General features: G+C 45.5%; 1 protein-coding gene across 3 annotated transcripts in view; it reads right to left on the bottom strand.

Annotated features, from left to right (window-relative positions):
- EFR3A (EFR3 homolog A) overlaps window positions 1-25,100 on the bottom strand; it is a 1,818,520-nt gene that overhangs the window by 153,881 nt on the left and 1,639,539 nt on the right. For all 3 annotated transcript variants that reach the window (XM_069621641.1, XM_069621640.1, XM_069621639.1), the window contains one exon: window positions 21,108-21,211. In XM_069621641.1, coding sequence (XP_069477742.1) covers window positions 21,108-21,211 — 104 coding nt within the window. The remainder of the gene's footprint in view (window positions 1-21,107; window positions 21,212-25,100) is intronic.

The raw sequence follows: 25,100 nt of genomic DNA, 5'->3' as shown, positions 1-25,100 counted from the left end.
AAGCTTCAGTGGTTATCATGACAGACTCGTCCAAGAGGGGCTGGGGAGCCACCCTGGACAGCTTCACGGTACACAGGATTATGGACTTCCCAATACAGAGAGAAGCACATAAACCTTCTAGAGCTCAGCACTATTCAGCTGGCTCTCAGCGTCTTTTTCTTCCACTCATCAGGAGTAAGGTGGTCTTCATCAGGACAGACAGCACCACCTCCATGTTTTACCTGAATAAGATCCCCCCTCCCCCTGTGCAGGATGACCATACACATTTGGTACTGGGCCACCTCTCACACTATCTACCTGGCTGCCATACACCTTCTAGGTGACAGTAATGTGGAAGCGGATAGAAGAACCAGGCTGGGAGTGGAGAACTACAGGCTATTCAAGGATTGGGGGCATCCAAGCGTAGACCTCTTTTCCACAGAGGGCAACAAGAAATTCGAGCAGTTTGCATCATGGCTGGGCAAGGGACGGAATTCTAGAGGGGACGGATTCCTCATAACTTGTAACAACCTCCGGTGTTATGTGTTTCCACCAACACTGCTCATTCAGAGGGTGCTGCGAAAGATTAGGGAATCGGTGGGGCTTCACATGTTCCTAGTGGTTCCCCAGTGGCCCTCCAGGATATAGTATTCCGACCTGGTAATCATGCCCAGTTAGGGTCTGATTCCAATACCCGCGACAGACCATGAACTCCTCACTCTACTGGGGGGAGGTGAGGTTAGAGGCCTGGTTCCTGAGAAATTGATGCTTGGGCATCTCGGGCTGTCGGAGGAGAACCTGGAAATCATCCTGAGGGCTAGGAAGAGTTCCACCAGGAACCAACACATAAGTAAATAACACGTTTTTGTTTCTGGGCAAAAGACAACAAATGGGTCTGATTGCATGGTCCTTGGATAAGGTACTGTCATTCACAAGTCACCTGGCACAAACAGGAGTACAAGTGGACAAATGCTGTACATATCTGGCAGCCATAGGGACCTACAGGGACTCAGATTCTGTCATTTTCGACAACTAACTCAGTGGTGAAAAGACATTTACAAGGATTAGATAGATTGTACCCTTCCAGAAAGAGACCACATCCTGTATGGGATCTGAACGTGGTGCTTACGCCTCTGGCACATAAGCCATTTGGGGCCATGGTGTCTACAGATATGAGGTGAGTCACAATGAAGACAGCATTGCTGGTGGGGGCTTACCTCCACGTGCAATGCTAGTGAGATTCAGGCCCTCCCTGGTGGCTTCAGAGCCTTACACAGTGTTTCACTGGGACACAGTTGTGTTACGGACCCATCATAGATTCTTGCCAAAGATTGCATCAGCGCTTCATCTAAACGAGGAAACTGTACTAGCTACGTTCTTTCCAAGTCCTCAATCAGAAGCAGAGAATACGCTGCACTATCTGGATGGAAGAAGAACACTTAAGTTCTACCTGAGCAGGACCAAGGACATCCGCAAGACGGATGCACTATTTTTGACTTTGGGGGCTCTGCTCCCAGCACTCACGTCTCTAAGGCTTCAGTTGCTAGATGGATGGTGGCAGTGATCACATAAGTTTATAAGCAAGGCGACGGCCGTAACCTTCCAGAGGCACATACTCTGGCAGGTAATCAGCAAGGCAGCCACCTGGGTGTCTCCATCTGCCTTATGCAAGCATTACTGTTTGGACAGTAGTGTCAGATCAGACGCAGCGTTTGCCCAGGCAGTGTTGAGGAACTGGTTTGCTTAATAAGGCAGAGCGGAATCATCTCCAGAATGGAAGAAATCGGTTGTAATCGCCCATGCAGTATGGAGGAAAGGGGACGGGATGTAGGAGTAATTACAAGTTACCCACTCTAGTGACTAACGTACTCCTAGTTCATAGTCCCCTTTCCTCCATGGAACCCACCTTCCATCCCTATAAAAGTAACTAGTCAGTATCGATTAAGCTGGCAGATATGAAAAAGGGAGACCGACGTGAGGCGTCGGAGGGTGGGGTCTATGGAGCGTACATGCACCTGTAGCCGCACCCGCACACGTCTGAAATTTAAAGGGAAAATGTACGTTTTGTGAGGAAAAAAAGGTTCCGTTCCCGTCCCTTGTCAGGGACGCCCATGCAGTATGGAGGAAAGGGGAGTATGGACTAGGTGTACGTTAGTCATTACAGTGAGTAACTTTTAATATCTCACACAAAGGAACCTACCATCTCAGAATTTGCCAACAACATTGTCAATGCATTCTGTAATCAGATCTGGTGGAAAATAATTCTGGGGCAATCAGAGTTAGACAGTGAAGCTGGCTTTCCTGCTCATTACAACAAAGCTCTGTAAATATTTTTGATTTTATTTCTACATACGTATTGCGCACATGACGGAATGGACAGTATAGCGGCGTAGTTGGAACGCACATTGATGTAAAACATAGTCCAGCCCAAAAAGCGAAGCAAACCAGAACAAGAAAATGGACAGAGGAGGCCTATCTAAACAAAAAAGTATTCAGGGCCTTTACGAAACTGATATAATGATTCAAAGGTACTTATTTCTAAAGGAAGCACATTCCATAGTTTTGGACCAAAGACAACAAATCTTCTATCTCCCCTTGATGTATACAGTGAATAAGGGATAGACAGAAGATGACAATCACTAGATTGCAGATGTCTTGTGGGCTGGTATGGTTGAATCAGTTCCCTTAGATATACTGGGACAAGGCAGTTGACGCACTTAAAAATAAGTCAGGGTACCTTAAATCTAATGCGGTCTTCTACTGCCAGCCAGTGTAGAGCGCAACGAGATGGTGAGACATGTGAAGTTCTACCTAGCCTAAAGATCTTACTGCTGCATTTTGTGCTTTTTGGAGTCTTTGAATTTGTTTAAGCAGAATACTGAGCTACTGGCTGTTGCAGTAATCTAGGTGAATTGACAAGGGGGGTCCTGGGAGTCCCTCTGCCAGACATTAGTTCTGGTTACAAGGGAACTTACCCAGAGTCTTTAGCTCACTATCTTTCACAGAGAAGAAATATCCCAAACATATCAGTCTTTGTCCTGCCCTGGGGCAGTCCAGCACCGAAATGCTAGGCAATTCTCCTCTGAACAAGAGTACCAACAGCATCCCCAGACACGTGTTTCGGTCTGGTTGGACCTCATCAGTAGGGAGGAGCTGTGCCTCTCTAAGAATAGTGAGCAAGGGGTCCACGTCTGGATTCCCCTAGTAACTTAGGGTGAGACTCAAAGTTACTTAATTATGCAAATTGACAAGGGGGGTCCTGGGAGTCCCTCTGCCAGACATTAGTTCTGGTTACAAGGGAACTTACCCAGAGTCTTTAGCTCACTATCTTTCACAGAGAAGAAGTCTCTCGTAACCAGGACTAACGTCTGGCAGAGGGACTCCCAGGACCCCCCTTGTTAATTTGCATATTTAAGTAACTTTGGGTTTTCCTAAGTTACTAGGGGAATCCAGACGTGGACCCCTTGCTCACTATTCTTAGAGAGGCACAGATCCACCCTACTGATGAGGTCCAACCAGACCGAAACATGTGTCTGGGGTTTCTGTTGGTACTCTTGTTCAGAGGAGAATTGCTTAGCATTTCGGTGCTGGACTGCCCCAGGGCAGGACAAAGACTGATATGTTTGGGATATTTCTTCTCTGTGAAAGATAGTGAGCTAAAGACTCTGGGTAAGTCTCTCGTAACCAGGACTAACGTCTGGCAGAGGGACTCCCAGGACCCCCCTTGTTAATTTGCATATTTAAGTAACTTTGGGTTTTCCTAAGTTACTAGGGGAATCCAGACGTGGACCCCTTGCTCACTATTCTTAGAGAGGCACAGATCCACCCTACTGATGAGGTCCAACCAGACCAAAACATGTGTCTGGGGTTTCTGTTGGTACTCTTGTTCAGAGGAGAATTGCTTAGCATTTCGGTGCTGGACTGCCCCAGGGCAGGACAAAGACTGATATGTTTGGGATATTTCTTCTCTGTGAAAGATAGTGAGCTAAAGACTCTGGGTAAGTCTCTCGTAACCAGGACTAACGTCTGGCAGAGGGACTCCCAGGACCCCCCTTGTTAATTTGCATATTTAAGTAACTTTGGGTTTTCCTAAGTTACTAGGGGAATCCAGACGTGGACCCCTTGCTCACTATTCTTAGAGAGGCACAGATCCACCCTACTGATGAGGTCCAACCAGACCGAAACATGTGTCTGGGATTTCTGTTGGTACTCTTGTTCAGAGGAGAATTGCTTAGCATTTCGGTGCTGGACTGCCCCAGGGCAGGACAAAGACTGATATGTTTGGGATATTTCTTCTCTGTGAAAGATAGTGAGCTAAAGACTCTGGGTAAGTCTCTCGTAACCAGGACTAACGTCTGGCAGAGGGACTCCCAGGACCCCCCTTGTTAATTTGCATATTTAAGTAACTTTGGGTTTTCCTAAGTTACTAGGGGAATCCAGACGTGGACCCCTTGCTCACTATTCTTAGAGAGGCACAGATCCACCCTACTGATGAGGTCCAACCAGACCGAAACATGTGTCTGGGGTTTCTGTTGGTACTCTTGTTCAGAGGAGAATTGCTTAGCATTTCGGTGCTGGACTGCCCCAGGGCAGGACAAAGACTGATATGTTTGGGATATTTCTTCTCTGTGAAAGATAGTGAGCTAAAGACTCTGGGTAAGTCTCTCGTAACCAGGACTAACGTCTGGCAGAGGGACTCCCAGGACCCCCCTTGTTATTTGCAGTAATCTAGGTGTGCATTAGTTAGAGCACCCACCACTGAGGTATGATCCTCCTTAGGGATATACCACCTGAACCTTTGCTCCATCCTGGCCCTCACTGTCCAGATTATCCTGCCAAATGCAGCCCAAATGCTTCTTGGCAGCTGATAAGAGGTCTAGGTCCAAACAAAACAAGGTCTGTTTTGGCTGCGTTTAGTTGAAATTGATTGTTGGACATCCAAAAACTCACTTCATCCAAACACTGCCCCAATCTACTGAATGCTTCATTAAAGGTGACAATCTAGATGAAGATCTGAGTGTCATATGCGCAGTAATGAAAATTCATGCCATTCCGTCTCAAGACCTCCAACAGGGGGCGAATATACAGATTAAACAGTAATGGTGAGAGGGATGATCCTTGGGGGACTCCACTGTTCAGTGTATTGGCATCCGACAGGAAACCATCCAATCTCACCTGCTGATAACGATCTGTCAAAAAGGATCTGAACCAATCTATGGCATGCTCAGACACCCTTCCTCCTTCCTGCAATTGATCTAGGAGAATATGGTGATTATGCGTATCAAGGGCCGCGGACAGGTCCAGCATCACCAAGAGGGAGAGCTCACCTCGGTCTTCAGTAGGTCATCTTGTAATATAGGTCTAAAACCCGATTGGAACTTATCCATTAGCATTTTGATGGACTTAAAAGCACCGCTCTTTAACCTTTCAGCACTCTTGTACAAAGTATGTTTTTCAACAACACTCTCTGACATAAGCTAACAACTCTAAATGGAGAACACTGGCTGGTGAGGCAGTGGCAAGAATTGTATGCGTTAAAATAGCTCAGCGGGGGTTTCAGCGCTTACTCTGCAATCTGTGTGTGATCTGCAGGTCGCAGGGTCGAATCCCAGCAAGATCAACTCAGCCTTTTATCCTTCCAAGGTCGTAAATGAGTACCAACTCCGGTTGGGTGAAATTGTATGTAAATATTTTGTACATAAAGCGCTTTGTTGAAAGCGCTACATAAAATAATACTTCATTATCATTTTATGACCAGAGTACTGGTCCTGCACTTGGGAAATGATGAATTGTTGATTATTTTGGGTGACTGTGTGCCTAATCAAGATGGGGATAATGTTGTCTTCTTCTAGAACAAATAGTGATACAATTTTGATCAAATGGTGGCACCAATGCCAGCAGAGAACAAAATGCTATTAATCAGCGATAGTAAACAAAAATCGCTGTTTTATTTTTAATGGAATTATGCAAGATACATCCTATATACTAATATATTCAAAGGTTAATTCTATTTGGCTATTGGAAGGGTATACAGTGATTTAAACTAATCCAAAACAACAAAAAAGAACACATTTTTTGGTAAAAATATATATGGGTTGGGGGATAAGGAGTTCAAATGGGTGGGGAGGGGATTTGGGTGGGCTTTCAAACATAGGAAAACGGGGGAGTCGGTGGGGTACCCCTCCAAAATTAAGAAATAAATGATCGATAGTTATTGTTGTTATAGGTTAGTTATTCATTCATTCTCTGTTATTTGATTGGTTTAAATCCCATGGAATCATTGGAAGCTGGTTGGATGACACATTTATGTAAATGTAGCTGGGTTTTGAAATCTCCAGAAAGCCTAAATACCAAGAGAAAAACACTGTTTTCACCCTACAACCGACAAACCTAGCACTGTATAGTGGTGGCTTTTATCTCAATGGGAGGCCCTTGATCTGAACATGCAAATGTATAGGAAATAGTATTAAGCATAACTGTGGCTAGTACAATTAACACAAGAAATGATAATGCAAGTGTTAGGCGTGCAAAGACTAACAGAAATTCTAGTTACCCTCCCACTTGGGTGAAGCCCAACACCATGCATTGCAATGTTTTTAGGTCAATAAGCGCAGCATGTTTTGTTGTTGAAAATTCTCTATCCTCACTAGTAAACCTTTGAATACATTACATTAGTATTTGTACACAAGTTGGCCAACATACACAATCATACTAATAGTAAGGCAGTCCTGGGAGCAATAAAGAGAGATCATATGGATGTGGCAGATAGTGAGACTTAAAATAATCCCAATGTGACTGATCTTTGTCTCCAGTGGAAACAGCGTTCCTAATACTCTGCTTCCCTACCCTCACTTCCTCTCTGTATCCAGCTGAACCATGCAGAGCTTGGATACTGCTTCAAGATTTATTATTTTAAGCCTGTATATTAATTCCGCTCCTGTTTGTTTTTTGCAGCACTAGTTCAGGCGTTGTGAGAGGCGAGCGCTGGACTTCACAGTTTACCGACTAAGGCTACATCAGTAAATGTGCTTTACAAAAATATATAGAAATCTGAGCCAACAGTACACGCCAGCAGAGGGGTTGTTAACTAAGTGGTCTGAGGTCCTTGGCTCTGATATGACTGTGGAGAGGTGGGGGTTTCTTTGTAAAAACGTAACTCTTACATCCATTAATCTTGGAGAACAATGCCGCCAAATCAAAATTCTTAATAGAGTGTTTTGGACTCCCCAGAGACTTTATGCGAGAGGGATGATTGACTCAGAGTCCTGTTAGAGGTGTAAGCATGATGTCGGCTCCTTTGAACACTTGATCTGGGACTGTTATGAACTGAGGACATTTTGGAGGAGTGTCACTGAAAAGATTAATGAGGTTCTATTACTGCAAGAGGATTTGGATTATAACACTATCATCTTGGGTGAGGATGATAAAGTGGAAGATCTCACTTATCCACAGAAATGCTGTTTTAGGGCTACAAATTCTGCGAAAAAAATTGTTTTGAGAAAATGGAAATGTGATGAGAGACCGACCTGTTCAGAATGGGTGGAGGACTTAAGGCAAGTGGCCAGAATTGAGAAGGTTATCCTTCGCAGGAACAAAAAGTTGAAATTGTTTGATGATATGTGGGGTGGGTTTTTGGATGACATGTGATATAATAAGTTGGCCTGTTTTGCTTTTTAGATTCTGTGAATGTTGGGGATGGATATGGGGTGTGGATTCTATGCAATGAGTTCTACGATTACAATGCTGATAAGTTTGTTGCTTATATGTTTTCTATAAAATTCAATAAACTTAATAATAAAAAAATAAAAAAAAATAAAAAAAAAATCTATTTTGAAAGTATTCAATCTCCACGAAAGGCTTTTCACTCAGCATAGCCTTTTTTATGTACTTGTCCAAAGGCAACTTACTTTTTCTACCCAACTACCATTGCCCTTACAATCATCCCCAACTGTTTCAGTGCCACATATCAGTATTCCATATATTCTCAAAACCACCTTGATTGTAAAATACCTTTGACTATATTGCTTGTTTGTTTATTATTTATAAAGCGCATCATGCCCGGGGGTAACAGGGCGCAACAATTACAAGTATATGCGAAGCTTGGTTACAGAGATATATACAGGAAACATGGATACATACAATCAAATATATACAGCGAATGGGGGGCGTGGCTACATGGCCGCGAGGTAGGACGCGCATTTGTATGCTCCTGTGGATCCGACATTGATCCGGGCAAAATAAGCACTTCGAGGTGAAAGCGTGATGTGTCTCTGAAGCAGTAGCTGTATGAAGCACAGGGGCATGCTCCAATGCCAACCGCGGAGGGAACTAACAGCACAAAGCAGAGTTTAAGGCTGTAGAGGTCTGAGGGTGACTGAGGGGAACGAAAAAAGAGGGCGTACTCCGGCACTCGAACAAAGGCTCAGCATGAGCAATGCTTGCAGTGAGAGTCTGAGCTCCGCTTTCCACTGCGAAACGGAACGGAGGCGATACCGGTGCTGATACATTATAACTGAGATCTGTGTAGAAGTAAAGCAAGAATTGACACTCCGGCTCTAGGAATACACTGTCGCACCCAAATGAAGGGGGTTGAGCTAATGGCCACAGTGAAGCGTCTCCAGCAGTGAACTGAGCTGCAGACGAAAGAGAGACAGCTGAGCCCACAACACCGAGACGCGGATAAGGGAAGAACCCCAACGTGGCTGACTAAACCATAATATTATACGGATCGGACGGGACGCCGTGATCGAATAAGTGGAATGCCTAGCCTGAGGTTTTCGAGGCGCTGTCCGGACATGGTGATTGATGCTATGATTGTAGTATAACTAAGGAGGCACTGGTGAAGCCACCCGTCACAGACCCACGAACTGCAGATCCCTAGGCAGAAACAGCCTCGGAAAGGAGGCACTGGCACAGCATCCCAGAGAGGCCCTGCCGCAGTGGGCATTGGCGAATACGTTGCAGCTGATGACATGCTGCAGTCAAAGAAGAGACAGAACCACAGGTGGAACTGTCACCAGAAACTGCTTTGTGGCGACGCACAACCAACAACTACGGGGAAGACAGTAACAGAGCTGGAGGCCACGGTAAGGAGCTGTGAGGAGAGGTGGCCCTAAACACGACTGAGGCCCATTGATCAAAGCAGGTGGCCCCCCCTCCAATGTTCCTGTAAGAAGACCGCGGCCTGTCACCGACTGGACCTCAGAGTGTGATTGCTCCGGACCGTCTGCTTGGCGCCTGAAGTGGCCCCCCTCAACAACATCGCAATTGCCCGAGCCCAACGAGTGGACGTGCTGCGTCTCTTGCAGCAGTGATCATTTGGGATGTAAGACTGAAACAGCAGCTGACAGGATTAGATGGGCATCGAACGAATACATACATTGAAGCCCGGTGCGCGATGCACAAAGAAGATGGCTCCCGGACTAAAATAGGAGAAAAAAGATCAGTAGGCAGACTGGAAAGGCACTGAATACCCCAACATGGATCTTCTGGGATAAACGGCCTGCGGAGGCACCCTGTAACAATAGAACAGTTAAGCTCGGCCAAGTGATGTATGCGTAACACGTTATGTGAGGTGTGGCAAACTGCAGGGGTTGGAGTAACCCTAGGGCCCCGAGCGCTTGGGGCACTGCGTTAGTGCATGATGGAACATGCCAAAGGGGATGAGCCCCAGTGGATCAGCAGCTGAGAACAGTGGAATCGAGCACCTAGCAACAACGGCTACTGGAGGACACATTAACATACCACTGGGCTGGCACTGACGGAGGTGATCTTGCACTCCTAGTGACAAAAGGGTGCACAACACTGGGAGCTGGGGGCACTCTGGGGGGCTGAAGACCAGCAGATGACCCCGGAGGAGTCAAAGAGCCAAAAAGTAGACGCCACCATAGAGAGGCACGGCATATGGGGTGGATTCAAGCTGATAGTGATGTAAGAAAGACTGCTGAGGATACAGGCAGCAGTGTGCAGTGTGCAAAGAGCCCAAAAGCCAGCGGATCAAGGCAAAGGGAAAGAGTGATCTCTACGACGCAATAAGATAAGCTGGAACGTGGGAGACCACAACCCACTCCAGGAAATAGCCCAGCAAACACAAACCTGTACAGAGGTTCCTCTGGATAATGCCCCAGACCTGAAGTGATACACTGGTGCTGCATCAAAACAGAGGAGCAGGATCGATGCACCTGAGACCAACAAACCTCAGACACATAACTGAGGCCGCAAGATGACAGGGCGAGGGGCCATGAACAAGAACAAACAATCCACAATGGAAGCATTCGCCAAGACGCAACTATCTCCTGCGACCACAGCGCCTAAAGACGCAACAGCACCGGTGGAGAGCACCGTAGCGACAGAAAATCACCAGATATTAGCGGCTATCACGGAGCTGAGAGACTCATGGGGGACAGCGATGGCAGACTTGCGCTCTTCCCTGGAGGCCAAGATAGACGCAGTAGGCATAGAAGTCACCCTGCTGAGACAAGATGTTATGGCGTTGGCAGAGAGAACAAGCAGCCTGGAGTTAGCGGTAAAAACCAACACGGACACTAGCGCCAACAATGCAAAGGAGGTTCACGTAATGAAGCAGCAGGTAGCTAACCTGGAGAATCGTGCGGAGGAAGCGGAAGGGAGAGCAATGAGGAACATCCGTGTGGTCGGCCTGCCGGAGGGGGAGGAAGGCCAAGACCCTACAGACTACGTTGAGAATCTACTCTTACAAGAAATAGGGGCCGAAAAACTCTCAAAAGGATTTGCAGTGGAGCATGCACACAGAGCCCTTATGAGGAAGTCGAAGCCTGGGGGCCCCCTTGGCGATAATCGCAAAAATACTGAACTATAAAGATCGCAAGAAGATATTGGAGTACTTTCGTAAAGGAGGAATGATTGAAAGGGCTTCATGTACCATCAAAGCCTATCCTGACTATACAATGTTGGTCCAGAGGCAACAGTACAGTTATGTGGCAATCATAAGGAGGGTACGCATGGCGCGAATAAAATACATGCTTCTGTACCCCGCAAAATTGAAAGTGTTGCACAAAAGCAAGATGTACTTTTTTGACACCCCGGAAGAAGCAACGACATGGCTGGACCTTCAAGGTTTTCCGGAACAAGATACGGAGCATGCTGAAGAAGAACACAATAAGTGATTGGGATATTGCATGTATATTGATATGACGCAGAGCGGGCACCCCAGCAGTGACAATGATGGAGATTAAGATTAAGGGGTGCGACTGAGCAAATTTGATATTTAGCTGGGATACCTTTGACTGTGTTGAATTTAAGAGACTGGAATATAGCAGCGCGTACACATGCGCAGATTGAATAGCAATGTGTGGTTGGACTGAAGCAAACAGGAGCGGCGAGACGTAAGCACCCTACCCCCGGAATAACAGTAGTAATTGTAGCAGGTCAGCCACTAGGGCGACCTCACCCTGCGGAGCTTCGAGTACAGGCAAGAGCCAGAAAGAGCTAGATGTGGGGGTGCCTGAGATCCAGGGATGGAGCTGGGCAACAGTTGGGGGGGGGGGGTGATGTTGGGGATGGGATGGGATGGGAGGTGGGGACGGGGAGTTTGGCGTGTTTTTGGTTAAGGGGAGTTTAAACCGGGGAACAAGCCTATACAGAATAGAATGGAACTTAGAGTTAGACTGCACCTGGGGGAGGGTGAATGGAACTCAAATAAGCCATGGGGGACCTTAAAACAGTTACGTGGAATGTAAGGGGGCTCAATAGTTATCTAAAGAGAAATAAAGTCATGTTGTATCTGCTTAGGCAGAAAATAGACATTGCACTGCTGCAGGAGACCCACCTGACACGTGAAAGAATGGATATGATTGCTGGGAAGTGGAAGGGGGTGATGGTGGGCTCAGCATATTCTGCTTAACCCAGGGGTGTGGTAATTTGGGTGGCGCCACATGTCCCATTTCAGCGGTTGCAAGAGGTAGCTGAGACAGATGGAAGGATGGTTATATTGAGGGAACTGGTGGAAAATAGGGAGATGAGCATATTAAATACGTACGCCCCGAACCAGAACACAGCGGCGTACATTAGAACATTGTGCACTAATCTGAGCATGTGTGTGGGGAGCGCGGTGGTCTGCGGAGGGCACTTCAACTGCGTACTGAACCCAAGGGTGGATAGATCGGATGGGAAGTTGGATAGATCTGCCCCTGCCGCCAAAGCGCTACAGACATTGCTGAGTGACTATGGTCTAGAAGATGTATGGAGAGTGAAACACCCCCAGGAGAGGCAATATTCACACTATTCTGCCCCGCAGCAGTTACACACGAGGTTGGACTATGTCTTTACTACACCTGAAGTGATAACAGAGATTACACAAATAGAATATAAAGCAAGGGTCCTTTCGGACCACTCGCCCCTGATCCTTGGATGGCAATACTGCTCCCCGAGAGCGAGGATTCCGAATTGGCGCCTTCGAGCAGAGGCACTGAGAGATCCCTTCTTTGGGGAGGACATGAGGGAGGAGATTATAAACTCTAGCCGATCTACGAGAGACGGAGGAGAAACTAGAAGAGGCCTTAAGGGGCGTGGATGGCACGGATGAGAAATCAGAATTGATACTCATGCTACAGCAAAAGTGCGCAGAGTACTGGGATAGATTGTGTAACCTCAATTATAAAAAATATGTAGAGAGAACATGCGGGAGGTGACAAACCGGGGAGACTTTTGGCATGGCTATATAAGAGCGAGACCCCCAGAGTCACAATCAGGACCATAATGAGGGACGATGGCAGCGTAGCAGACACCCAAGAGGGAGTTAACCAAGAGTTCGCAGACTACTATAAGCTATTATATGGAGACGATGGTAAGAGCAGTCGCGCTACGATAATAGAAACACTGGAGGACATAGGATTGCCAAAGATAAGTGTGGAGGAGAAAGAGGAACTAGATGCACCAATTACCCTAGAAGAATTGGGGGAGGTGGTGAGGCAGCTGCCTACTAGCAAGACCCTGGGGGCGGATGGACTCCCAAGTGAGTTTTATAAAGTATACATGGAAGAGGTCCTTCCTCCACTGTTAGAAATGCTAAATGAAGCGTTTAAGACGGGAAGCTTGCCAGAGTCACTGAGAGAAGCGATCATAATTCCGCTTCCCAAACCCAATAAGCCTGGGTACAGCTGCAGCTCGTATCGACCCTTATCGATGCTAAATCAAGACAGCAAGATATTGATGGCTGTCTTGGCAAATAGATTAAAGAGTGTTATTGGTAGACTAATACACCCTGATCAGACGGGTTATGTCCCAAACAGGAACATCTCTCATAACCATAGACGGCTCCAGCAAATTACTGAGAGTGGTAGCGGAAACACAGGTGAAATGGCAATTGTGTCCTTGGACACAATAAAGGCCTTTGATTCGGTCAAGTGGCCATGGCTGTTGACAGCCCTCGGAGTGCTATGGGTTGGGGCCTGGATATGTACAATGGGCAAAAATATTGTATAGCGAACCACGGGCTAGAGTCAAGACAGGATCAGTGATATAGGAAAGATGGCAGCTTCGCAGGGGCACCAGGCAGGGATGTCCGTGGTCTCCGATGCTCTATATATTGGCCCAGGAACCTCTAGCACTATATCTGAGACAACAATATGATACCATAGGCATTGAGGCGAAAGGGGAACGACATCTGATCTCCCTATATGCAGATGATATGCTGCTGTACTTGCAGCACCCGGTAGAAAATCTCCAATACATTCTAGAAGTAATGGAGAGATATGCGGGGTTGTCTGGTATAGCGGTGAACCCTCAAAAGTCTAGCATGTTCCCACTAGGGATTCCAATGGAGCAGTTACCCGTATTGCAGGTAACATGGGCGGTCAGTACATTTCGGTACTTAGGGATAGACATATACCACACAGTGGAAGAGGAGCATAGGTGCAACACGGAGGTGGCCATTAAAAAAATTGAAAATTGCAAGCGATTCTGGGGGAAGTTGCCCTTGGCAATGATGGGGCGTGGAGCAATGCTCAAGATGGTGGTCCTGCCTAGGCTCCTGCACTACTTTGGGAACATACCATACCTGATACCTAAACAGTTTTTCACCAAACTGAATAGTATGTGCAGGGATTTCCTGTGGCATGGCACGCGAAACAGAGTGGCGTTATGGAAGCTACAGAATTTCTATGAAAAAGGAGGGATAAAATTGCAAAACTATGAGATTTATTATGTCGCAAGACAGTTGCAATATATCGCCAAATGGCTCTCTGAGGAAGAGACCTCTGAATCCAGGCTGTTTGGTGTTAGGGAGAATTCTCTCTTTAGGCTGAGTTTCCTAACCTAGTGAGTCCCCCAGCAGCTTTGCTGGATTTCTGGAGTTTGTTTTTTCCTCCTGCCAAGAGTGAGACTCTTTCTCCCACTCTTGGACATGATTTATGGTGTTCCCTTGAATGTAAATGTGTTTTATGGGCTATGGGGTCCTTTACTCCATAGGGTCTCATGTGTTTTTACTATGTGTGTTACACAGCACCCTCTGTGCAGTAACACAGGGGTGTCATAGTGACACCCCACCATAGACTCCATACCCTGGGACTGACTACTGTCTCCCAGGGCATGTAAAGTCACCATTGGCTTTACTAGTCCCAAATTATTAACAGAAACCAGTACAAACCATCATATTGTGGACGTACTGGTCGAGGCAATTCAATTGTCCCGGGGTCTGTTAGTCGAGGGGGCACCTCTCCGTCCCCCCTGATCGAGTTTTGGCTGGTGGCAGTGGAAACTACTTTTTATATTCGACCGCAAATATTTTCCTATGGGATGTTCCCATTGTTCGAGGCTACCAACTTTAATTATTTAATTCTCATAGCCTCGAACATACCGCCGGTTTATTTATTTAATATTAATTCACCGGTTGGTATTTTTTGCCAGGACTCGATTCTAAAATGGCGTTTGTGTTCTCTTCTGTGACTCCAACCCAAGTCGAGCCCTTTGTTCCACTTTTTGGCGGGCTTCTCCACAGAAGCCTCCAAAAGTGGTGCCACTCTGTCTGGGTACCACAGGGGGTTTGGGGGGGGGGTTTGGCACCCTGGACTGAGTTACCTTGGTAAATCCCGTTGCACTCTTGTGTGATTGGCCCAAGTGGTGAGCCAGCCGGCTCACCACTTAGCATGTTTGATTGACAGCTAAGCTGAGTGAATGGGGGTGTGAGCCGATATACTCGGGGTGGTAAATAATTACACTGAGGCTGTAAGTGTGTTATTTTGATTCTGTAATATCTTTTTATTAACTATAACTTTCTCTGTAGGTAAAAGGATACGTCGTTAACTCTCCTGACGATCTTGTCTTGAGCATTAACTAACTTCATGCAGAACAGCGGATTGTTTCAGGTAAGTCTCATAAAATTCTCAAAGTCTTTCTATGAGTCTCTGTTATCACAACTCTCCTTATTTTATTTCAACTTCTCTTGTCCTTTCCTCTCATGATGTCTTCTCTTTATTTTATATGTTTTCCATCTCCGCTTATAGGCAGTACTGGTTCTTTGTTTATAAATCAAATAAGTCTCTTTTGATAATAATAATAAATAAGCTTCTTTCCTCAATCTATGTATTATACTCTCTCTCTTCTAGACTTGTCAAGGTGTCTACATTGTTCTTTAGTTAAAGTTCTTCCTTGTCTAATGCTCTTATTTTTTTAGCAAAAGACCTTTCCTTGTTTTCACTGTCCACTTGCACTTCCTTTCTCTCTCTCTCTTTCTGTCTCTGTCTCGACTCCCTCCTGAACTTTCAGTTACATTTCTTTCAGCCCTCTTGTACACGATCGACTTCTGTGTCAGTTTATAGTTACTCTTCTTACCTCGACGTCTGTGAGGAATCTTCTCCTACCCGTTCAGCTGTCTAGTGCGATCTCTCGTCACCATACGAACTCCGTTCCTCACCGCTGCTGTAGGATTTGTTTCCTCTCACTCGACGGCTGCGAGGAGATACTGCCTCGATGCCCAGCTGTGTAGTGGGACTCGTTGCCGCACAGCCTCCGCCTTCTCAACTGCCATACGATCTTCGGATCGCTTACCAGTGCGGTTTCTTCCCCGATCTCCTATTCAGCTGAAGGGATCTGTTTTCCGTCTCAACGGACATGCAGGCTTCTCCCTTCTCCGCTTTGTCCCCCCCCCTGCGACTCGGGCTTCGTCAGCGATTCTGCTCGACAGCTCTCTTCCAGCGTTGCAGTCGGTCGCCTTAAACTTTAATAACTCAACGTGATAACAGCGCAAACTTTTCCTTCGTTTTCTATATATAAAACTATATAATTTCTCTCAGGTTCTGCTTCATCTGTAGCACTCAATACACCCATCCATAACTGTCATTTTCGGACTCCAGCCCCTCCGTTTCCTAACAACGACAGGAACAACAAAGAAAAATGTCAACACTGGCCTCTCTGTTAATGATTGGTTACTTAACCTGTCAATTATTCCCTGCAGCATAGTTAACCCTTGGTTGCCCTGCTTGACCTGGTATTGACAGAGCCAGAGCCTGATTGCTTATCCGCTGTGTTTTCTCCATCAGATTTGTCACAGGACTGAAACTTCAGATGTCGCCACAGGACCTGAGAATCCGACGAGGGAGAAGCTGAGCCGACCTACCACGACGACACCACCAGTGGAGCCCTGCGGAACCGACTCGCCACTTCCCGACGACAGAGAAGATCTCCCGGCTGGAGAGGCTTCTTCCCCTGACTGGTGGGCACAACCAGTTTTTACCTTCCTTCTTCGCACCTCATACCGGTTTGTGGTCGAACTGCACATGCCAAGCACCCCGGCGGCCGGATAGCCACTCACCACTGAATCGTGAATCAATGGACCGCTCCTTGTACCCGAGAAACTCCGCGGCTGGTTTCTTCCCTGGCAGTGCAACAGACTCCCGTCTTCCTCCACGACGAGAATCTCTCTTCCCCCGGACGAAGCACTGACTTGCATCCGCTGCCAGGAACAACTGCCCCCGCTGTAGTCTTCTCACCACTTTAAGGTACCGTGTCCGCCAGGCCCCCTTTCTAAAGATTGCTACAAGGTAATAATAACCCCTTAACCTTCTGGACTGGGCTGGCCACCTTGACCCTCTGACTGGTCCCTTTCTTTGGTCCAACTCCTTTTTGAACCTTTACAAGACTTTTGTGCACTGCAACCATGTGACCTTGGACACATTTCGTTTTGATCCTCTGAAAGTGGATCCGGCCTATTGAACTCTAACTTCACGGTTTTACTTTGTCTTCCTCTCTTGTTATGTTCTTGTAAAAGTGTTGGGATCTGTTTCAACTTGTTCTCTGCTTTTCTCTCCCTTTTTAAAACGAACTATTAGAGTGCCATCTACGTTAAGCGCTCACCGCTGTCTGAAAATAAGTGGGGCTTTACTTAAGACTTGTCTAATATTCTTTTAAGGGAGTGTATATCTTTTAGTGACCGTGTTTTTGAATTGCTTACTATTAGTGCCTGTGTGTTTTTCTAGATGTGGTTTTTAAATAAATAATGATATCTCTTTTACACCAAGCCCTGGTCAGAGTTTACTTGTTCCACTGTGTGCTCTTGACCTATTGTGAATACTCTGTATACTGCCCAACTCTTCTTGAGGGAAGTCTGACTGCTCAGCCACAGCTACCAAGTGAATCTGTGTGGTACAGACTGCTACCAAGTGGGTTTACTGCCAAACACCTGTAGTCCTAAATCTTTTGCAGTGGTCCCAGAGGGAACTGCACAGGTTTCTGCCCAACATTTGGACAAGATTGTGCACCATTTTATTTGAAAGAGATGATGTGGGTGCCCAAGGTAGAAATGAAAGGGCGCCCTAAAATGATGTTACTAGGGTGGAAGAAGTGGCGTAGGGAATGCCAGATGATGGAGAACCCGTCCCCATGCTCTACGCAGGTACCACTGGTTGCATTAACAGGGGCAGATGAACAGCTAAGAATGATAATCAGGAGCCATTGGGAGCCGGTTGGGTTAGCAACAATAGGTGATATTTGGCGGGAGGGTTCTATCATTACTTTCGAGGGGCTGCGAGAAGAAACTGGGCTGCACTCGGGCAAGTATATTACGTATCATAGAATGGTATATAGCATCAAGGGAATATGGCCCGAAATGGTGCTGGTGGAAGACCCGGACGCCACCATAGGTATGGTGTACGACATAGCGGAAGGGGGCCATGAGATATCTAGAATATATGAGATGTTGATGTCCAAAGTGGGGAAGGTCGTCACACAGTTGAGACTAGATTGGGAAGCTGAAGTAGGAGCCCCGATGGAGGACGGGATGTGGAAACGGGCCCAAGGGTATCACAAGAAGGTATCTAGAAATGCGAGATTGAAACAGATACAACTGTATATTATGCACAGGGCATATATGACACACCCCAGAGGATATCAAGGTTTGAGAATGCAGGACGGCAAGCATGTCCCAAGTGTGATGAAGAGAATGCAGTTATGGTGCATATGTTCTGGTCATGCCCGATCATTGAACGATTCTGGAGCGATGTAGTGTGGAAACTAAAAGAGAAGGGGGTCAAGCTTGTAGTGGACACAGTGTGGGCCTGTTTGTTGGGGGGGGTTCCCAAGATCTCAGAAGCTCAAGCATGTGGGTAAACTGAAAGATCTGGCATATGTGCTTGCAAAGAGGAGAATCGCCATGGGGTGCAAGACATAGCACAGACCGAAAGTGGAGGTGTGGTGGAAAGATTTGCAGAAATGGGCGGAGGAGGAAACCATGGTATGACAGGAAACGAGTAATGCGGGGGGAGGAGGAGACAGAGTCCCTAATGTCCTGGAAATCATTGATAGCAGAGCTGTTTGGGTCAATGCGAGAACTGGCAGGACCCATGGAAAGGAAAACCCTACCACAGGAAGCAGAAAGAGAATGTGTAAAGTATTAGGCTCGTAATGGGGGGTGGGATAAGGGAAGCAATGGCTAGAAGTAAGCAATGCACAATGGAACTGTTGATATATGCACTGCCTGTTTGGTTTGTATTGTTTGGTTGAATTAAAAAAAATATATATATACAGCGAATGCATATTTACAACATGTACAGTAGGGGATTATATATACAAGGTGGAGTCTGGAAGTGGATAGTTGTAAACTGTAGTCATAGCAGTGAACATGAGGTTAGGACTACTGCTTGTTGGATTTTGACCATATAATAGTATTGGCTCCAAACTTGTGGTAGGTTTGGTCTGTTCTTAAGCTGGGAGGCAAAGTATTCCATAATTTGGGTGCTTTCACCGGGAAGCTGTTGCCTCCAATTGTGGATCGTTTGAAGCTAGGTATGGCGAGACTATCTTTATTCACAAGTCTTACTGGTCTAGTGGAGATCTGCTTGTGGAATCTCTCGGCCAGGTAGATGGGCGCGGCATTGTTAAGAGATTTGTATGTCAGCGATAGAGTTTTTAGGAGGACTTTGTCGTGGGTTGGGAGCCAGTTATTCTGTCGGCTAGTCTCTGAAATATGGTCTCTTCTGGATATGCCTTGGGCCGCTCCAAGAGCATTATTTTGTAAGATTTGGATTCTTTTCATGGTGGTTTTGGGCAATCCTAAATAGAGGGCATTACAGTAGTCCAGGAGTGAGAGGATGAGGGCTCTAGCTAGGGTAATGCAACTACTTTCAGAGAGGAACGGCTTACCAGTGCGTATCAATTTACACGTGCAAGCTGTGAAGGATGCTAGTGAATTGACCTGTTTAGTGAATGGCAGGTTAGAGTCAAGGTAGAAGCCAAGTGCTTCGACTTCTTGCTCACTTTTTATAAGGTTGCCATCAATAGAAAATGATGCATACTTGGGACCTAGTTTTTTTAGGTTAGACGGGGTGCCCAGGATAATGAGTTCAGTTTATCATCATTCAGGCATAGACCGTGTGTGACCATCCATGCCTGGATGATAATATACACTGTTCACCAAGGCCAAATCCTCTTCATAATCCCCTGAAAGCAGGAGGAGGATCTGGGTATCATCTGCATAGTTAGTGTAGGTGATACCGAGATGATCCAGATCATCGAAGAGGGGCTTAGTGAAAATGTAATAGAGTGTAGGCGAGACACATGAACCCTGGGGCACACCGCAAGTGATGGGTATGGGGTCTGCAGCGGCTAGTGGCGAGAAGAACCTCATAGGTCTGCCATTTAAGAAGGATCTAATCCAGGTGACAGCTTCATCAGAGAAGTGTGCTGTTGTATTTAGATGGTTACAGAGGATGGTGTGGTCGACTAGATCGAAGGCAGCTGAAAGATCTAGGAGGAGGAGTAGTAGTGCTGATTTCCGCCTGTCTTTCAGCTCGTCAATTTGGGTCTTCAAATCGATGAGGGCAGTTTCTGTACCACGCTGGGGACGTAAGCCTGATTGTCTGGCTCCTAACAATTGTTGTTGTTCCAGGTGTTTTTGAATTTGAGTGAATGCTACCTTATCCAGGATTTTTAGAAGGAAGGGCACAGTGGTAATGGGCCTATAATTGGTAGGTGTAGATGGGTCAAGGGTAGGTTTTTTAAAGAGAGGGAGTACCCATGATTGTTTAAGGTTAGTAGGTATAGTGCCCATGGTGAAGGATGCATTAATGAGTTTGGTAATTTATGGAGATAGGTCACAGGCAGCATCCTTGATAAGCTGCACAGGGCATAAGTCACCCTGACAGTTTGGTGCTTTTAGGGACAGAATGATTCTTTCCACTTCCAGGATGGATACCTTGGTGAAGTTGAATCGCGTAATTTCATCTCTGCTAGCCTTACCAATTGTATTGGAAGCAGGGGGATCATTTAAGCCAGTTCTTTTGCATGAAATTTTGTTTTGTAGAGTGGCTATTTTATTGGAAAGGGCGTGTTGGATATCCTCACACCATTTTTTATCTTTCGTACATGTGTCAGTTGGTGCTATTGGAGTCTCTATTTATACTGGTTGTATATGTTGCACTATTGGTTGTATTTGTTTACTGCATACAGTGCCAACCAAGCCTGTGCGAGCATTCTATAAAAAATAATAAAAACCACAAACATTCAACTAATTTCAACCTTCTCGTCTGACTTGGTCTCCTAATCAATGAGAGGGATCACAATGAAAAAGATATAATATCACAGAGCATTAACACTACCACACTATTTGGCGTAGAGGTTTACCCCAAAAGTTAACCCTCGATGGCAGATGTACAACTCACCTTGGATTCACATTGTGCAGCAATTTCTTCAAAAGGTGCTTTTTGGAACTTTTCAATGACAAGACGACGCTTTTCTTTCTCCTGTTCTTCTAAGCCAGTGTTATCTGAAATAAGGGTGTGTTTTAAATGTAATATAAAAACAAAGTGTTCATCAATACACATGTATATTTAATATAGAACATGCCAGTTCTTCATAAGCAGCATATATTGCCAGTCCTCTCAACGTTTTGCCAAAGTACCTAAACCATGTGGTGCATAGAGCACTCCTATCAAGTGAGACTGTATTTACCCATGCTCCCTCTTCCTTCCCCTCACTCTGGCCTTCCTCCTTGGGCTCTCCCCCTGCTCCTTCAACTGAAGCCAGAAGGTCATCTTCGACTCCTCTCTCTCCTTCCTCCCTTACATTCAGGACACTGCCTAGAAGTCCAACTTTCAGCACTTCCTTCTCCAAGGAATTCTACCTTTTCTCACTTTCCCTCAGAGGCTCAATGTGACTCAATACCTAGTTCTCTCTTGACTAGACTTCTGTAATATCCTCCTCCCGAATCTTTCTTCATCTACTCTGCGACCCCTTCAGCTTGTCTAGAATAGAGCAGCGAGACGTATTCATGGCCTTAAGCCCAGGAACCGCATCTCTCCTGCACTAACAAATTTTCACTGGTTCCCGTTTGCTGCACGGATTCGATTCAAATCCCTCTGCATCATCCACAAGGCTGTCTGGGCCCGGGGACCTCACTATCTTCAACTCCATCCTACTAAATACTCTCCAACTAGACCACTCTGTTCCTCTGGCAGCAACTCTGTGTGCAAAGCGTTTTGGTAAAAAGGGGGCAGGTGGTCACTCACTTTCCTCTGTGGGCTCCCTCCTTTGGAATAGCCTCCCCCGTCCCTTGAGCAGGATCTTCTCAAATTTCAGAAGCTCCTTAAGACTTTCCTCTTCTCCTCCCCCTTCCCTACTTCTCTCCTCTGGGAATCCCTCAGTTGCTGAATTGGTGTCATAGGCTCATATGCATCTTCGGGGCCTTAATCTCCCACACCAATCTTCCCAGCTCCTGTCTTCCATAGCACTTTGCATCTGCCCTGGAGACTCGCACTTACACCACCCGCGGCGCATGCCGTGTAGCACTCAACATTCCTAGCATATCGTCCATGGCTTAACCACGAGCTCGGACACCCGTGGCACTTAACCCCTCTTCCCTCTCCTTTCTGCACTTGCACGTTCTGAATACTCACAAGGCATAGTAGGTTTGCCCTTTTTTATCTTCCCCCTCTGCTTTCAATAATGTTTTAAATGCATCTTCCACCCTCCCTGCCCTGTGAGCACTTTGAAACAGTATATTCCCATTGTATAAACGCCTAACAAGCAAACAATAAATACATAAATAAAATAGAGACATTCCATTCTGGCATTGTTCCCCTTATTAACAAGGCTATCAAATAATGATTTTGGTCTAATCCATATGCTGTTGCAGAAGTGATTACAACCATAAACGTAATGGTCAGGCAAACTAAATAAATCATTAATAAAAACACAAAGCAATCAGAAATAAATCATTTAAATGCAAGATAATGCATTTAAAACTCCTGAAATGGGAACAATTACAAATTCTGGTCAGAATTCTGTAACACACTGTTGTAACCTCAAGAGTCCCTGCAGATATTATTAGTGTAATTACTCAATCTAGCATGGCAGACCAATTTATGACTGCTTATATGTCTGACTGATTCGTACAATACATTATTAAAAATATATTGGGTGGTACATGCTAGAATATTGCACTTAAGGTGCACAGGCAATCAGCATTGTTCTTACAGCCTGCAATTCGGTGTTGGAAGGGTTCAATGGGAAGAGTTTGGATTTGAGAACGCACATAGGAGTTTGGGTGTGCTGATAAACATTAGGGTCTTACCAATAGTTTTATTATTTTGTTTTCAAATTTGGATGCGTGAAAGGAAGTAGCACTATTACATTGTATGGATGTTATGTTATGCTGATCTATACCGTGCACCGTTACCACCCAGGGGCAGTCTCTAGGTGCTGATAAACTAGAGCATTCATCAATATCTGCCTGACATTGTTGGTGGTTCTGAGGTGAAAGAGGAGGAGACCATCTATCACTGTGCACAGAATTGAAAAAACCATTAACATTTAAGAATTAAGGCATGCTATGCAGTGGTGCCAAAGCTTTTTTATATATAAAAGATGCAAAACTGTGATGGCCATTTCACAAGCTTACAAATCTTCCAAAGAAAATTGACGTCATGGAAAAATGTGAAGGGAACTACTTATAGTCCCTATTCTGTTTCCATAACTTAATATGGCACTTAATAGCCTTTGCCTCAACAATGAGAAAACTGAGATTTTCATCGTGGGCTCCCAATTCAAAATCAACACCCTCCATTCGGACATCCATCAACATCGATAGTACTCTTATTCCAACCTCAAAACAAGTAAAAACCCTAGGAGTCTACCTAGACGCTAATCTAACTATGAAGAAACATGTGAATGCTCCATCTTCATCCACTTCCTATACATCTAAGCTAATTGCCCTAATTCGCCAGTTCCTCTTACCTACAAACTGCATTACCCTAGCCAAGGCTTTGATATTATCCAAGTTGGACTACTGCAATGTACTCCTACTAGGGACATCAAATACCAACCTAGGCATATTACAACTCAAGCAAAACAAAGCGTTACGAGCAGCTCTAGGGCTAACAAAATCTGACCACATCTCGAATATCAGGAGAGAGAACCACTGGCTACCCATTAAGGCCAGAATTATCTTTAAATATCTGTGAGTTACCCATAAATGTCTCGCTAAGAAAGCACCCATTTACATTAACTCAATAATTAAAAAAGAATCCAACAGAAAGCTTCGATCGAACAAAAATTCGCTCCTAGCAGTCCCTCGCTACAAAAGCTCCAGAGCCGACGGAAGTAGTTTCACAGTCATGGCCCCTTAATATTGAAATGCACTACCTGTAAGCATTAAACATGAAGAATCTTTCCAAAGCTTCAACAAACTACTAAAAACCTGGTTGTTAAATCAATTTTAGATGAACAATGATCTAGACAAAACACTTTCTAAACAATGAGTCCACCACAAGATGTAAAAGGTAATATGACTATGCAACACCAACCAACTTACACGCCAACCAATGTATGTATAACTATGTAACTCTTTTGTAACTGTTGGATTATGTATGTACCTTCAACACTGTAACTGCTGTGATATGTATGCACCCTGAATTCTGTCTAAATCATAATTAAGATGCATGTAACTACACTGTGATACTTTCGGGTCTGGGCATACAACAAATGCAAAAAATAAATAAATAGCAGCCACTGGAACAGAGGATGGGAGGTGGCAGCATGAGGCTCAGGTAAATGGGGATGGGATTGCTGTGAAGGCAGCATATGGTGGAGGGTGAAGGTAAGGGGTTAGGCTGGCAAGTGTGTTTAGATAACATAGGTGTAAGGAGTGTGAAAGAATGGGAAATTCCTTTGTGGTAAGTTACGATATTCTTTAATGTCCATGGTCTGCCACGCTTAAGGGATCAGTAAGACAGTATGGATTGTAGGAAACTAAAACGACATGTACACGAGTAAGGACACTGGACTTCCCTACACCCATCAACCAGCCACACACTATCCCAATTCCAAACCATCCCTCACAGAACTCTGATGCCACCAAGTTCCACAAGGAAGCTCTGACATTATAACCACTCGAACACACAGGACACATTACTACACTTCTCCCTCCCTTGAAAATTGCACAACGCTAGAAAAGCAATGAGAATGGTGACCAGCACGGTTAACATTCCTTCACATACAGCGACACGCAACAGACCTTTCCTACAAAACGGCTGACAATGTAAGAGAAAGCCAGGTGATGGAAGAACAAACGGCAAGAACATTCTACCAGACCAACCGGACCAACGAGATGCAAGGACCCATTAGGACATACAAAATGCGTGTCACAATACACTCAC

Source organism: Ambystoma mexicanum, chromosome 5q (genome assembly GCF_040938575.1).
Source record: "Ambystoma mexicanum isolate Mex_15411 chromosome 5q, UKY_AmexF1_1, whole genome shotgun sequence".
Lineage (NCBI taxonomy): Eukaryota > Metazoa > Chordata > Amphibia > Caudata > Ambystomatidae > Ambystoma > Ambystoma mexicanum.
The sequence above is the reverse complement of the archived record's forward strand: the minus strand, read 5'-3'. Positions and strand labels throughout refer to the sequence as shown.